This window comes from Serinus canaria, chromosome 15 (genome assembly GCF_022539315.1).
Source record: "Serinus canaria isolate serCan28SL12 chromosome 15, serCan2020, whole genome shotgun sequence".
Classification (NCBI taxonomy): domain Eukaryota; kingdom Metazoa; phylum Chordata; class Aves; order Passeriformes; family Fringillidae; genus Serinus; species Serinus canaria.
In genome coordinates this window covers 8,955,431-8,972,178 of record NC_066329.1, presented here as the reverse complement: position 1 = coordinate 8,972,178, position 16,748 = coordinate 8,955,431, and the positions used below count along the sequence as shown (strand labels likewise).

At 47.3% G+C, this 16,748-nt stretch overlaps 1 protein-coding gene across 1 annotated transcript in view; it reads right to left on the bottom strand.

The window, feature by feature from the left end:
• Window positions 1–843: 843 nt before the first annotated feature.
• The window catches only part of MN1 (MN1 proto-oncogene, transcriptional regulator), a 34,520-nt gene continuing 18,615 nt past the window's right edge, over window positions 844–16,748 (bottom strand). Inside the window, exon 2 of the mRNA XM_030230093.2 lies at window positions 844–5,765. Within this exon, the coding sequence (XP_030085953.2) occupies window positions 5,578–5,765 (188 nt within the window). The 3' untranslated portion in view covers window positions 844–5,577. The remainder of the gene's footprint in view (window positions 5,766–16,748) is intronic.

Here is a 16,748-nt window from a genome sequence, read left to right as displayed (position 1 = left end):
CAAAGGAGCCTTTGCACAGTGGGAGATCTGGGAGCCAAGAAATGGCCTCGTGTGCTGGAGGAGTTGTGTTAATCCAACCATTAACAGAGCTCGTGGTCAGTTTTACTGAACAACTAAGACAACGCAGGAGCAGGGCTGGGGGCTTGGGGAGCTGCCCCGGGGGCTGCTGCCACTGCCCAGCAGCTCCAGGCATGGTCTGGCCCCTCTGGACAAGCTCCAGTGACCAAAGGAGAAAGAAAGATGCTGCCACAGAGAGAGGGGACACAGAGAGCAGGACAGCCCCAAGATCCCATGGCAGCATCTGAGCAGAGCTGCACAGACATCTCCACCCCCCAGCAGCAGAGGGTACCAACAACCTCATAGTACAGACAAGGCCACCATCCTGCAGTGCCTCTGAGGACAGGCTGGGGGTGGTCACCATGGGAATGAGGAGCACCAGAAGCTTTTGCTGCCCAGCCAGTCCTCAGATTCAGGGAGGAAGGAAAGGTCTTATCTTCCATGGGCTTCCCTGCAGAGCAGGGACTGCACAGATGCAATGAACACTGCTATTCTTCCTCCCTCAGGATCAAAAAGAAGTACAATTTAAAACCCACCAATCCTGCTGAGCAGAGGGACACCACTGATGGCAGAGAGGAATCAGCAAAGCAAAGTGCACCCCAAACCTCCCAGGAGCCCCAGGGTGCCCCAATGGTTGAGAGTTTCCCCAAATCATGAACAAATTTGTTCCCATCACAAGGTCCAGGGCTTACCTGAATATGAACAGCATCCATTCACTTCTTCACATCCCTGGGAAAAAGGACTTGCTAAAAAAATCAACAAACCTGGTATGAAATATAGAGTAGCCACCATTAACATCATATTTATTGTTATTTAGTTGCTCAGTAAAACATATACAGATATGTACAATATGCAGGAATACAGAAGACTGCACTTTACATATTTAAAAAAAAAGAAAGAAAAATAACACTCAATTTCATGAGCTATCGTCACAGTCTTCCAACCAAGCATTTAGGAAATGAATTTAACAAGAATTAAAAAAAAAAAAAGAAAAAAAAGAAAAAAAAAAGATTACAGGATTGCCTAACACACAGCAGAGTCAAGTTTTCATATTTTACATGTGCAATAACATTTTTCAGAAGAGTTTGCTAATGCAGTACGGATTACCAGTGTTTTGAGGTTTCTTTTTTTTTCTTTTCCATGAACCAAATTTAGTACAAAGAAATAATATCCTTTTGCTTAAGGCTGTTTTAAAGCTGTAATATTCTTGGGTAGTGAATAGTGATAAAGTTATAACTGCCGGAAATCAGAACCTGCAGTTTCATCAGTCAGAACCTATGAGCGGATGGACTCAAAGCAACAATTTTAATAGAGAATTTCTAAGACAAAATTAGACTATTTCCTCCATTAGCCTTAAGCATTAAAGAAGAAACAATTCTACAAAAATGGATTATGCTCTTACACACCATCCCTTGAACAGCTGTGAATCCAGTAGCTGACAAAACCCTACGCTGCAGCTTAACAAAAATAAGTCAAAGGTACCAGTTTGATTTGTTGTCCAACCCACCCACCCAGTGCCCATCCCACTGCTGTGCTCACCTCATCCCTTCCATCTCCCAAAACTGTAACTTTTTGTCTTGGTGGTGGTGCCTGGAAGTCCAGTCCCACCCAAGGTTCCCAAGGGCCAGCCAGCCCCAGAGTGACCATGGAGACCACAGGACCTGCACGACTCCCCAGGTGATCCAGGTGACAGAATTCTGGTGCTCATCCCCTTCCACCCTCAGACACCGTGAAAACCTTAACTAAGTAACAAGCCTTAAGCCCCTTACTGATGCTCAAACAGCAGACAGCAAGCAACCCCAAGAGAATGTGATCTGGAGAAAACCTGCAGGAGTAGTTAATAAATGAGGCCTATTCTGTCCTTTTTTGGCAAAGAGGTATTTGATTGCTCCTACCAACTGAAATGCAAAGGAAATTTTGCTCAGTTTGCTACACCACTGCAACTTGCAGACCTAGCACAGGGTTTCTTTTAGGGAACACAGAGGGAGCCAGGGCACAGGGCAGGAGATGGGAGATGTCCTGGCTCCCCCAACCCAAACCCGAGGCTGCGTGGGAGCCTCCAGCACCTGCCGGCCAGGGAGAATCCCCAGGGCTCTGGCTTCTGGTCCAACTGCCCCCCTTTTGGAAGCCATGTAGGATAGGACACACAGGCAGGAGGTTTCTCCCAGGCATTTGGGGAACAAGTATCTGATCAAATTCTCCCACTGTTGACCCAACTTGGCCCCTGAAGGAAGTGAGCCTTGGGCTCGGGGCTCTGCTGCAAGCAGAGGTCAGACCTCAGTGCAGCGCAGCCCTGCCACTGTTCCCTCAAGCTCCTGCTGCTGTCTATGCCTCAGTTTCCCTCTCCACAAGAGTGCAACTTACCTCTTCCACAACTGGCTTTTACCTACAGCTCCCAAACATGCTTCAGTTGGAATATTATTATTTAGAAAATGACATAATTTCTATTCTTACTGTGTCAGGCCATGCTGACACTTTATATGTGTTAAAAAACTGATCAGTGCATTCAGTGTAAAATCAATGGAGAAAATGGGTACAATGAAATTACTGCAGGTGCCACCAGCACTGTGACAAAGCTTGAACCTTCTGTATATTCTGTCAGTACCACATCCCCAGGTGATGAGCAGGACAAGATGCCTGTCCTGGTCAGAATGTAGAGTTTCTGTTCTGATCTTTGGCAAAAAAGCAACAAAACCCTAAAAGCACAAGTTGGGCTGGTCCTGGCTAACAGCTGCCTCAATCAAGACCTCCTTCAATCAAGATCAGAGAGGAGATCAGCAAGAGGACTGTGTGTACCATATGATTCAGTTTAACTGCATGGCCACTGAGCCCAGCACGCAGCCAGCCATTGCCTCAACTCCTCCCTCTCTGACAGTCCCAACCCTGCACTGCACCCACTGCCCAGAGCAGAGCCTGAGGTGGCCAAGTGCCACAACACCCAGGGCTCCACGCTGCACAGCTCAGCACCTAGAGACAAAGCCCCTGGCCTCAGGACACCTCCTCACCTCAAAGGATTCCACTGATTTCAAGGGAATTGCTTATGCTCTGCATTTCCATAAGCAAGTGAGAAAGCAAGTTCCAAGTGGATAGGAACAACACTCCAGGAGAGAAGTGCAAGCTGCTGAGAATAAGCCAGCAGAACTGGGTGGTGAGACCAAGCCACCACAGCTCCACTCAAACAGGGATTTCTCTTTAAAAGCATCTGAACTCGGTGTTCCCTGACAGGTTCCTTCCCGTGGCACAGGGTGTGCATCCCTGACCTCAGGAAGCCTGAAAAACCTGTTCTCTTCAGTGCAGCAGGAAAAACTAAAAACAAAGCACAAGGCAAGGGACTGCACTCCGAGCAGGAATGCCACCAGACCATGAACTTGGCCGAAATTTTCAGCTGGAAGTGATGGAACACAGTGACCTCCAGGGCCCGCTGCTGCAGACTGAGCCCCCCACAGCAGCACAAGTGCTCTGCTGACAGGATTTAAAATCAAACATATACTTAGGTAAGCCAGGACTTGAGGAATCACCGGCAAAGAGGCACCTTCTGGAAGGGGGCTGACAGTGATTACTAGGAGATACTTTACTGGGGATGGTGACATTTTATTGCAGGTGCAGGAGGAGCTCTGCACTCCTGGTTGCCCACCCCGACAGAGGTACAAACCATCCCAGTTTTTGGATCCAAACCAAGTGGTGTGAGGCAGCTCCACAGCCAGTTGCTCCAGGATGGGCAAAAATCCTCATCCTCATGGAAGCTCCAGCTTTAATACAAAGTAAAATAAAATTGAAAACCAGGATTAAAAGCTATCCAAATTTATCCAAAGTCAATTCATTGACCAGACTCAAATCAATCCATGCATGGTTAATAAGAGCACATTCAAATCACATTTCCAAACACTGTGAGTCTCTCTGAAGCCACATATGACTGAGAGTGAGGATTCCAGACCACCCTTGGTTTTTTAGAATTTCCTCTCCAAGAATATTACCTTAAAATAATTAAAGACCCAGCACAATCATCAAAGATAAAATATAAAGCAGTCTTCAACTCTGTCCCTTCAGCAGGGACAATTTGTGAAATCATGAATAAATAACCCTAGAGAGGCCAACCTTTATTTCACAACCAAAACCAAACCCTCTGGTGCTGTTCCTGAGCTTCAGGAGCTGTGGGAGGTGAGCTGCAGGCACAGGGCAGGATGGGGCCACTCCTGGGCAGAGACACAAATCATGGACAATGTGACAAAACCACTGGAGAATCAGCCCATGGTGTCAGCTGTGGCTTTATCTGGTTTGCTTCCAACTTTCATTTTGAATGAGCATTATCTAGCCCGAGCAGGAAAGTATGGCTTTCCTTTTATTGTGTGCATCCAGCAACGCTGTTCTTCAGTGTATGGCAGAAATGGGGCCTTGAATGAGTTTGGAGGATTCTGACATCAGGTCTCCCTGCCCTGGCAGATTAGGAAATGCCATCCCTGGACACCCAGTCCCCTGCATCTTCCAACCTGGGCCATCCCTGACCCCTGCCACTGCACTGGGATCTGTTGTGGCAGGGGCTGGAGCACCCCCAGGCAAGTGCAGGGGACACTGGACCTGCTGCCAATCAACAGCATCTTTCTGCAGTCTAAAATGGGCAAAAAGTGGGCAGGGTGCAGGGGATTTTCTTCTCCACTATCAGTAAAGTGGGAAATGCAGGAGCACCATCAGGCCCAGGCAAGCAAGAAGGAGCCTGGGCCTTTGGAGGAAGAGATAATAACTATTAAACTTATTTAAAAAAACCTCTCCATACCTTCCCTGCTGTGCGTGAACCAGCCCATTCATGACAGAGCTCCATCCCAGGGCTACGCCCAGAGACTCAGAGGAAGGAGCACCCTGGCCTCACCAGGAGGCACAGAGGAAAACGAGGCTGAAAGCAGAGCCTCATTCTCTCAGGAAAGGGCAGGTCCATGCCTGAACATTCAACAGAGCATCAACTGCTTGGTTGGTATGAGACTGGCAAAGACTGGGTGTCACTATAACATATGATTTAATGCTGACCATTTCGCTTTCACTGGTGTTTATTCCTGAACTGCTGCTCCTCAGGATCACCATCCTAATTAAGCACTGAACAAAACAAAAAACAAAAAACAAAAGGAAAAAACAAAAAAAAAAAAGAAGAAAGAAAAACAAAGCAAATGAGGAGGAGGAGAAGGAGGAAGAGGAGAATCTTTGTCTTATTATGACATACGTGACTTGGACACACACTGAGATGAAAAAGGAAAAGGCCTCATCTATAAATGTATGCCAAGGTTACAGAATAATGGGAAAAAGTGGTCTAGCAGGAAAATCTTAAGCAAAAGTGTGCTAACTGCAGAAGGGTTAACACTGGTAACATACTGTGGCAGAAGATTAAAAAAAAGTTGAGGTTTACTTTAAATTAACCCTTTCCAGTCCATATGCCACTAAGCAGGTACCAACCTAGAAAAATAGTCCACCTAGCAGTAGCGGCCCTTTGAAATTAAAAAAAAAAAGGAAAAAAAAAATAATAATTTCTTTTGTTCAAGTCAGGGCAGCCACAAAAGTCCCGAATCTGTTGGAGATGTCCGAGTGCAGGGACCTCCACGTCGGCACCGCAGTCCGGCCCTTGGCCTCGCCCACGTCGTCCGTGCAGTGGACCGAGAGGCACTGCAGGTGGGTGCCCGTCTGCGCCGCCGCCGCCGAGGTCTTGCTCGGGGGAAGGTCGTGGGCTGCAAAGGGTTCACAGAGAGAGGTTAGGAGACCCGTGATGTGCAACCCCATCAACTCACAGCCTGCAACCCCCGCAACTCACAGCCTGCCAGTGGTGTTGCCACCACCTCTCTCCCCACCGGCCATGCGCCTCTCCTGCATCTACCGCTCGGAGGGTGTCTTGTCACCAAAGGTATGGCTCCCCCTGCCCACCCCAAAGTGAGATCTGGTGGTCACCAGGCCAGAAGAACACCACCTGAGAGAAACCAGCGATGTGTCTGAACACCAGGGATGGACCCAGGACCAGTGAGTGTGTCCTAGACCGCAGCACAACTGGGAACTTTCCTTCCCCGCTGGAAACGGATGCTGAAACACCACCAAGCAGGAAGCCAGCCCCAAACCCTCCATATGCCCTCGTGGTCAGTCCCAGCATCAGTCTCCCTCCCTCCCTCCCTCTTAATGGAGCACCATGATAACATTTTCCCTAAAAATTCTTTCTTTTTAGGACTTTGTATGATCTTTAGATATCATTAATTTCTGTTAAGCACAGAAATGTAAGACTTGAACTGAAACATCCAAAACAATGTACCTAAGCCTTTTTCCTTCAGCTTTTACATGTGAAGAGTAGCTAAAATGGGTAGAACATGACAAAGATGCCAAAAACCAGCAGTAAATGTTTAACATTTCAGGACTTTTCCTCCCATCGCCTTTCTTCTGCTCCACAAAGCCAAGCAGTGTAGGGATACCACACTTCATGGGGCAACTCACATTACTTTGAATGACCCTCCTGCTATACCAGACACAAAACTAGAACTGAACAGCTTGTTACACAATCACAATAATATTAAAAAATAATGCTAAACTAGCCTGGAAGTCCCTGGTTTAAAATGGAAAAGGCTTTCAATGTTTGATTATCACAGGATGTCAGAGATGCTCATATCTAAAACAGTATAACAACACCACACAGGAACTACGAAGAATCTGAGGATGTGATGCCATCAATGCTGGGAGAAGGAACCAGGCTCCAGAGCAGTGCTGCTGCCTGCACAGCCCTGCTCTGAGTTAGTGCTGCAATGTGCAAAATCCACATAGAGCTCCACTGCACGCCTCAGCTAGACCTCATGCTTGCTTTTCTCCAGTCACCTTCCTGTGCTGCTCCTGTCGAGGATCCAGCAGCAGCAGGCAAAGCTGCTCACACTGTCTACATCCAAAAGGATTCCAGCTCCCTGCAGTTGGTGCTGGGTGGTTTTAATCAGTTTTGATGAACAGGCAGCACTGAGGGGCTGAGCAGAGGCTGCTGCGTGACACCTGAAGTTCCAGCAGGCAAAGAGGTTTTGGCACAGATCCCTTCCCAGCACATGGAGCTTCTACTCTTCTTTCCTGTCACCCCCCCTAAGTCCTATAGCTTTGGGAAAATCACAGGGCAAAAACCCCAGACTCCCTAAATAACCACTATTTGATCAAGTGTTCAATTAAACTTACTGTCCAGACTGCAAGTGTACCTAAGACATTTTTTACTTATAAAATATTCAAAGCTCAGATGGGATTGTGCAGAAAATTGTGAACAGGAAATGTTTTCCTTACTTGTGTTTGTTCACAAGACACGCAGTACCCACTGTTTTTATTCTTAGGTCTCCCTGACTGCACAGGACATGCTGGGCTCGGCACAGGAAGAGCCAGCGCCTCGAGATTAGTCCTTGTGACAGCAGCTCTCTTCCTCTCCTGCACAGAAAGAGGAAAGAGTCCCACAGCTGAACTGCTGCCACAAGGGGCCCAGGGGTCCCAGCAGTGTTTTTACAAGGGCTGCAGCAGACCCCCAAGAGCCAAGGCAGAGGTGGCACATTCCCAGGCTGGCATTGGAGCCAGAACTCCCCTGCACCAGCTGCGCAGGCATCCCAACACCTAGAACAGAGCTGGTCCTCAGCAATGACTACATAACAAATTCATGTGCCACAAGGAATTAGAGAATAAAGAAATAGGCTTATTTGTTTGTAAATCAGCAAATTCTTTCTAAGCCATTTGCTGTGGATAAAATTCAGAAGCAAACTATTGATAAAGAAATCAAAACAAAATCTGTCCCACATGGATGAACAAGATCCCTTGGCTTGAGAGGAAAAACCCAAGTAAAAGGGGTGAGCAGAAACTGAGCCTCAGTTTGCAAAGCCAATACTGACTGACACTGTCCACACGAGCCTTGCTCACCGTGGGACACCACTGTGGAAGCTCCAGTTCTCCAGTCGTTAACAAGCATAGAAAGTGACATATTCAAATCCAAAACAAAGAGAGCTCGTAGCAAAGCTTGCACTGGCACAAGAATTCTCAAAGCCAATCTGGATGGAAATTTTCAGTGCAATTTACTTTTTTTCCAGTATTTCTGTCTTGACAAAAGTATGATGCTTTCCAGGAAAAAAACCTTTGTAGCAAAAAATTAAAGTTGTGCTGATCCACCTGGTGAGAATTATTTTCTTAAGCATGAGATACTGCCTGATGCTTGTCCAGAACAGTAACACTCTCCCAGCAGACCTGTTTCACCAGCCATCCTGTCTGCCTCCTCCCTCACAGCCACAGTGTCCTGGCACTCCCCAGTCACAGTGTCCATGGTCCAGAGCAGTTCTGGTAGCTGAGATGGACGTGACTCGGCACGTTAAAACTAGTCAGGTAATGCAAGATGGTGTCACCGCATCATTGCTTCACAGCTGCCAAGTTTCAGATAAATCACTGTCAGTCACAAAGTACCTCACTGAAAGCAGGGAATTTTTAAATAAATTATCTTTAAACTGCACAACTGCCTCTATTAGCAACTACTGCAAGAAATTTGTGTTATTAGAAAAAGCAGTACACTTCTAATAAGGACCATCCTCCACGCCCAAGATCTGGAGATGGTCTGGGTGGAGACTTCCCCTCCAAACCAAAGGACATGACACAGAACCCGGAACTGACAAAAGCACAGCCACCCTGTACAAAGGACAGCATGTGCCACTTGGAAACAGCAAATGCTGAAGCAGAGGTAAGAAATCACACATCATCTATAAGCTCATGTCATGTTCATGTGAAAGGCATGAAACTCAAAGCAGTAAAGTGACCAAAGACCAAAAGAAGTCTGGAAAACGCTCCCCCATGATGGTGTCCTTCCCCACAGCTGTTAGTGATGCTGTGGTGGTCTCAAGAGCCAGTTTGCTTTTAGGCAAGAGCTTCTGACTAAGCTTTACCCAGCCAAACACATTCCAGCCATTCAGCCCCAGACAAACAGCAAGAAGAGAGTGCCCAGCCAGGCTCTCCAGCCTCCCTCCCGACCCTCTGCTCTGACCTTGCACTTTTGGGAAGCTGCTCTTTCGTTCTGCTCTACTTTGCAAAGGCACACAGCCTTCTAAAAGAAAAGGTTGCTGTTTGTTTGTTTGTTTACACAGCATTAATGGCAGCGTGGTGACTAACCCAGGAGCCTGGCCAGCAGCATTGGAGCCTGCAGCTGGGACACAGGAAGAGAACCAGGAGTTCTGCACCACAAAAAAAATTCAATACACACACTACAGACCGCTTTTCCATATCAGCTCAGGAAAAACACATTTCTTTAGTGAGGTTAGACCCTGGCATTCACCTTACTCTGCAGACAGCATGTGTACACACCTTCAGTCCCCCTCCAGCATCCTTCTCCCTTTTCATGAGACCCTGAGCAGTTATGTTGCTCAATATAAAGCCTCTTTTGTTGTGTAGCATCTTCTTATGTATTATGAAAAAACAAACTTGTTCTCTTCACTGTGACAACCCCACCGAGCACTGTGCAAACCCAGAGGTGTCCCAGTTTTTAAGTAAAGTAATCCCATTAAAAATGAGTTCACCTGCACAGCTACCACACATCTTCTTGTCAGAGAGGAGGCTAATTGAGGGAGGGCTGGTGTAGCCAAGGCAACTGCAGATGCTACGCTGAGACACCAGGAGCTGATGCTGCTCTTCAGGTGCTGCTTCTGCCATCCTTCTCATGTTTGCCAAAATCACCACCAACAAAAGGACGGAAAGCAGCGAGACACAGGAGCGAGAGCACAGACACAGTCTGGTAGGGGTCTGGTTGGGAGTGGGTTCCACTCCACATTTCAGCGTTCCTTCGAGATTGAAGTGACAAACAGGAGGTGAAGATCCCTAGAATGGCTCCTTGCTCCAGGGCTCATCCCTTACACTTGCTCACCGCTCTGACACGGGCTCAGCCGCCCGCGCTGCCCAGGGTCCGGCTGCCCGGCACAGCACGGCCCCGCCGCCGCCCTCGATGGCCAGCCGAGCGTGAAGGCCCTGCATTGCTACTCATCTCGTTAAGGCTCAGTCGGAGGATTTGGCCAATAACACTATATTCCCTGATCAGAGATCTGTTTCCCCTCTACCATCTGATAACCACTCTTAAAGGACGCGTTAATGGGCTTCCCTTCACTCCGTGCCCGTTAAGCAGAGGCCGAGCTACCATAAGAGGGAATAGATTTGAGTAATGATCCCTTATGAGGCAGCAAACCTACATATAGTGTTTGAAATTATTCCCTTAGGACAAGATGTTTTTCACCAAATCTCCCACATGACAGTTTGACATATTGGTTCAGGCACATAGCTCTGCATTTGTACACAGCACAGAAGCATCTCTTTTCAGTTTTTGAGAAAAATAAGGTCTGAAAACATTTCATGTTTCCCTGGACACTGGACCTAGTCTCCACAGATTAATTTATTCCTGAAACTGTATTTTTTAAATTTTATTTTTAAACACAACTAGTTCATTTGTGTTGATAAACAAATGAGCAATCTCCTTCCTCACCTCTGCAGCACTGACAAAGTCCTTGACAAAGGCATTTTCTTGACCCTAGAATACAAGGAGGCAAGGGCTTGCATTTGTTCCTAGACACAAACATGGCACCTGCCACCTGCTCACACCATAAACCTGCATGGCTTTCAGGTGCCTTCACCCCTGACAATCTGTGTCTACTTTGGGCTGGATGTCTCTGCTGTTCCAATGCTTGGAGGGCATAGACTCCCTCTGAGCCCAGACTGGCAGCTCTGCTTGCACTCAAGGAAAAGCCCCAGCTACTCATTATTAGAACATTCCTCTTAATTTGATTCTACTTCATTTATTCTGTGTAATCCCTGCTTGTAAGACACCTAAAGGTGCTGCTCTCTCCTGCTGCTCTCTGCTCTGTATGCACAGAATTCAGTGGTGGTGGTTAAGGTGAGCAGCTGATGCCAAGGACTCATCAGGACGAGCTCAGTGGAAATGGGGACAGGTGACTCCTCACAATCCTGACCAGGAGCACTCAGCAGAGACACCCCAGCTCCAGGGCATGGGCCACATTTCATTCCATGACATTTCAAGAAGCCATTTGGCTTGGTCATACCCTCAATTTATTGTCAAGGCCCAGCCAGCTGAGCGCTCTCTGAGAGCCTTTCTCACGGAAGGAGGAAGGGCTCTTCATCAAACATGCGTGCACAGAGCTGAGCACCCTCCCACAGCACTCGTATATCCTGCAAACCAGGATTAAAGCTCTGACTTTGCTGCAATACAGACAAGACTCACCCAAAGGCATGGCACACCCAGGCTAACACACAGTCTGTTCACCCTTAATGCTGCCTGCTGCCCACCCCTTCATCAGCCCATCAGCTCTGGCAGCATCCTCTGATCCTCACAGGCCCTTCCTCCACAGACAGCTTGATTAATTGGAGGTGCCTGAGGCTCTAAAGGGAGCGTGTATCAGCCCATGCCACAGAGATGTTTATTTTGTTTTCAGTGGTCTCCAAGCTGGCATGGGGCTCCATCAGAGCTCACTGCTTGCACAGAATTCAGATAACAGGAGACACATAGTGCTTGCTGCAAATACATATTTTTCTTTTTTCTCCCTTGACCTCTTTTCCTGCTCCTGTTTTCACCAGGAGCAATGGAAGGATGTGCACACCACGACAGGGAGGCTGCCCAAACCCACGGCAGCGTTAAGAGTTTGCTGTCAGGCTGTAGGATTACAGTCAGACTGTGAGCCACATGCTCACACAAAGAAACAAGAAACTGGTGAAAAAAGGTGAAGTAGCAAAAATGCTAACCCTTATCAATGGAAATGGCAGAATTCATCTTGCATGTAGCATGACCTTGAAGATACAGAATGAAGGATGTGTGGATGAGGACAATGACATTGCTGTTGTAAAATCCACATTCCCTCCACTGTGCCAGGAAGAGACAAGAGATGGGGAACTCATTGCTCCCCACCTTGCTGCCACTGCCCGCCAGGAGAGCAACACACCACCATGGCTCCACAGGCAAGTGTGAAACTGCCTACACCTATTTATTTCTCTGGAGGCTACTGTTAAATCACTGTTTTCCAGCTCCATGAGTCTCCAAGAAGAAAGGTAAGCCCTCCATCCCTGGGGAAGCCAAAAGCTCCGGGCCTTGGGACAGCACCAGCTCCTGTTCCTTGCTAGATGGCCACAGCGACAACGGACTGTTTCTAACTCATATCCTTCCTCTCTTTTGGCTACCTTCAGTTCCTCTTTTCAGTTTAACACACTGACTCTCAGACTGGCTTCCCTGCAAAACACATACCACAGAGGGGGGTCCTGCCTATCCCCCTGGTGAAGCAGCTGATGTTAGGGTTTGGTTCTCACAGAACAAAACACCATTCCGGCAAACCAGGTCCCACCCCAGCTGCAGTGCTGCTGTTTGCCAGTCTGGTCCTGCCTACCCCATGCAGGTGAACCACTGCCTGTCTGTGACAGCCATGGAAAGCTGAGCTTTCAACCAGGGCCTAACCCAACCACACAGCTCCAAAGTGCTGGTCAGTTCTGGTGCCAACACCAACACTGTGCTCTCCTCAGCTCTGCACCATGTGAGAACTGTGGCCCTGCCCAAGCAAGGAAAACTGGCATTAGAAATCAAACCAAACCAATCACCAACAACAGTCAAAAAATGTCTGAACACTTCCATCAGAAAATAAACTTGAGTCCAGCAACTGCAGCCCATTCCAGCACAGCTGACCCAACAGTCACAATATCCATATGCTGCCATCCAACACTAGTGAAGCTTAGCGAGCTCCAAGTTATTTTCCAGGGTCTGTTGTTCTTCCCCCTCCAAAAACGTGAACACTTCTGCTCATCTCTGAAAGGAGTGAACTGCCTAAGCCCCAGCCACACTGACACTCAGACCTGGCACTGGGAAGAGGCTACAACCAGCTTCTCTCACATAACCCCTCCTCTTCTGAAGGCTTTGTGGCTGTCTCAGCCATGGCCCTGCCTCTGAATCCAGCCCCCAGTGTGGGAAGACCACTTCCACAGCAGGAAAGAATATTGGCTGACTGATCCTGTGTTTTCATGCTGCTGGCATACATCACCTGCTTGCACTAACGAAATGCTCTGAGCCTATTTTCACCAAGAATGACAAATGACACATCCGTGATGAGTAAGGAAATGCTGGGTTTTGCTTTCAAATTTATTTCATAAGTACGCAAACTATCACATGACAGTTTTACACACAGCTCCAGCCCATTCAAAACCCATCTCCTGACAGCCAGAACGCACAAGCAAACAAAAGACTTTCAATAAAATCCAAAGTAGAATTTTCTGATTGCACAGAAGTCACATGAAACCATTCAGTAATCTCTCACTTAAATAAAACCAGTTCTGGACACTGTCTGGTATTATTTCAGGGCAGGCCAAAATTGAAAAAAGATGCTACTTAAATGTTCTGCATTAAATCACCACCTGGACATTCCAAAAAAAAGGTAAGATGCCAACTTCCACTAGCAAAGGAAGGGATGTATCAATGGATTTCTAAAGGCAGTGAGTAGTTCATGATTATGCACAGAGCAAACAGAAACACCTAAATTCCAGTGCTCTGTCAGATTTGTGCAAGAGCTTTGACAAAATTGTGGGGGGAAAAATAGATATTACAGTAATAAGTAGGATATTTAAGCCCTGCAGATCATACACGGAAAACTATTTTCCTTAAGTGAAAACAGAATTAAAGATGAAGATTCCCTTCAAATAACTTTGTTCGTAGTCATTTAGTTTCAGGATGCAAATTAAATGAGCACTTGTTAGCCAAGCAAAAGCAGGGAATTAGCTCTCAAATATTTCAGTCTCTTGTGAGGCTCAGTGACGCTTGGCCAAAGACTTCCAGGTGTTCTGTCACATTGTTCCCCAAGAGCTCCCCTCTGTTCTCATACCCCAAAGCCAGACCTGCATCCAGCCTGGCTGCAAGGGCTGGGACAGGGATCTGCTTGGTCCCTCTGTCTCCTCCCTGGCTCTGCCCACAGCTCCCAGAGGTGCCTCTGCCCCATCTATAACTCACAATTACGAGAGCCCGTAACACAAAACTGCCACAGGCAAAGTCAATCTCTCCCAGGGGCCTCACACATCTGAGGCTCCTGCACACCAAGAAATAGTGATCATGTGCAGTAATGCTTGGGGTTAAACCACACAAGTTCAAGGATATCCCTGAAAACACAGTGGGAGTTTACCAAAGGCTAACATTAGTGAGAAGAACCAGCATCAAGGATCATTAGCTCTTTTATGCCATTTATTTATAGCCTACCTTGAAACATCTCTTTTCTCTTTAAGACACCTCCAGCTGAAGTTTGGTGTCTCAGGGGTGAATGAGGAGACTTTGGGAAACAGCAATCATGAAAACAAAAGGTGTTCAAGCAATTTTACCACTCACAGATCAAGAGAAAAGGAAGACCAGAGACCTCAGGTCAAAGCTGGCACCTGCAGAGACATAGCTCAGAGATGGACAGAACAGGCTGAACAGGGCCCTGAGCACCTGGCCTAGTGGAAAGTGTCCCTGCCCATGGCAGGGGTGTGGAACAAGGATGAATTTTAAGGTCTCTCCCTGCCCAAACCATTTTGTGATGCTATGGGGCACTCCCTGACCTGCACTGTGCTCAGCAGCACCAGCTGCTTGACACTCCAAAAACAGGGGGTTCCAAATCACTGCTTGCAAGTCCGTTGCAAGTAATTCACAGGCAAATTGTAAAGAATCTGCAAGGAATAACTAAAAAAAAGCAGAATTGTCAAGAGGTCTGAGCTTCTCAAAGAAGGGTCACAATCTCTGCTGGAAAACATTTAAATGCTGGCTAATCAGACTGAGAGCTGATACTATCAACCCAGCACCTCCTGGGCAAATTCTTGCTAGATCTCTTCTAAAAAAAATCCCAAATTCTGGTATACCCTAAATTTTGACTACAGAAAGAGATAGAAATGTCATCATATAATGGATTTGGCATATTCAGAAAGATCCCCTAAAGCAGCAATAAGGTGTGGTGATTGAGCTGGGGCCCAGAAGTCTGATGGAGGAACAGAGTTTGATTGAACAGCAGGTTTAAAAATTAAATCTATCTGAAGGGAAAGAAAAAAAATCATTAGAAGAAATGCGTGACCAAATGAGGAGCAATGGCAGTGAGGGAAATTCAGCATTAAAAAAAAAAAACACACAAAGAAATCTGGCATTCTTAGGTACAGCTGTAAGTGCCACTATTAGGATAAGAGAAATATAAGCTCATCTTTTACTTCCAATTGTCACATCACTGTGGAGAGTCTTCATGAAATTCTCAGAATAGCAACGAATCAGGAGCAAACAGCTGTTCAAGCAGGAAAGTCACAGGTAGACAGACTTTCCTTGCTTCAACAAAAAATTAACTCTAAAGTTTCACAGGCCAGTAAATCAACAAAATGGGCCTGTACAACACAGGACAAACAGTCTCATCTTCCAGCCCAAAGCTGAAATATGGGTCTGTGTTCTCCTTCCGGCCATATGCTCACGTGATTTATGACCCACAACAATTTCAATACTCCTGGAAAATGAAAGAACAGCAGACAATAAGTTCATCCCACTCTGCTGGGGATTGTGTGGGCTCTGCCCTGCAGCACCTCCCCAGGGAGCAAGGGCCAGCAGCTCCAGTTGCTCCTGTCAAGGGCAGGGGAGGGACACGGGGCTGAGCAGCACCCAAGCACTGGCACAGGGAACACAGCACATCCCCAAGACTTCACTGCATGGAGCAGCCCACAGAACTCCAGGAGAGATGCAGAAGGACTGCTAACCAGGGCCTGGAGTGACAAGACAAGGGGGAATATCTCCCACCTGAGAGAGGGCAGGCTGAGATTGGATATTGGGAAGAAATTATTTACTCAGCGAGTACTGAAGCACTGGAACAGATTGCCCAGAGAAGTTGGGCCTGCCCTACTCCTGCAAGTGTTCAAAGCCAGCCTGGATGGAGCTTGGAGCAACCTGGTCTAGTGAAAGGTGTCCCTGCCCACAGTTGCAGTAAGATGACTCTTCCAACTCAATTCTCTGATTCTCTTCTGTGATTCATTCCTATCCCATCTGTAACTACAGCTGTTACCCCGGTCTAGATGTGGTCAGTGCAGAAGTACAGACCATCCCACTAGCAGCGTGTAAGGACCTTGTCATCTCTACCTGCAGCTGTGCCAGGCAGGGAACTGCCTGCAAGGCAAACACTGTCAAACCAGGCAGGATTCAGCTCTGCAGCACCTGCTTCACTGCCACAACACAAATGCAAAGGCATCACCCAACAAACAAACAAAATCCTCCACCCCACCCTGAATTAGGCTTTTCCCTTGCACAGGTGGGGTAAAGTGCAAGTTCAACAGCTTGGCTCATACAGCCAAAACTTCACCCAATCCCAGCCACCATGGCAGCATCAGCTGGGGCTGATGCACTTGTGAACCACCACAGAGCACACAGCTGAGAGCCTGTGAGATACCAAGTCTAATGACACAACGTCAAAATTGGTTTTTCTGAAGCCAAGGGTATCCAGACTGGTCTTTAGCTAACTTTTGAATTACAAACCCAAGTCATGTGTCAACTCAAAGGCATGTCTCTGAACAGCCTGCCATGGATAAATATTTTGTCCACTTGGGAATGTGCCAAATAACTCAGGTATCCATAACAGTACTACAATGAATTCTGCTATCTGCCATCCTGCTCAGGTCTGGATCCACACAGCTTCATCTCCCAGCAGCAGAGCTGCCAAGGC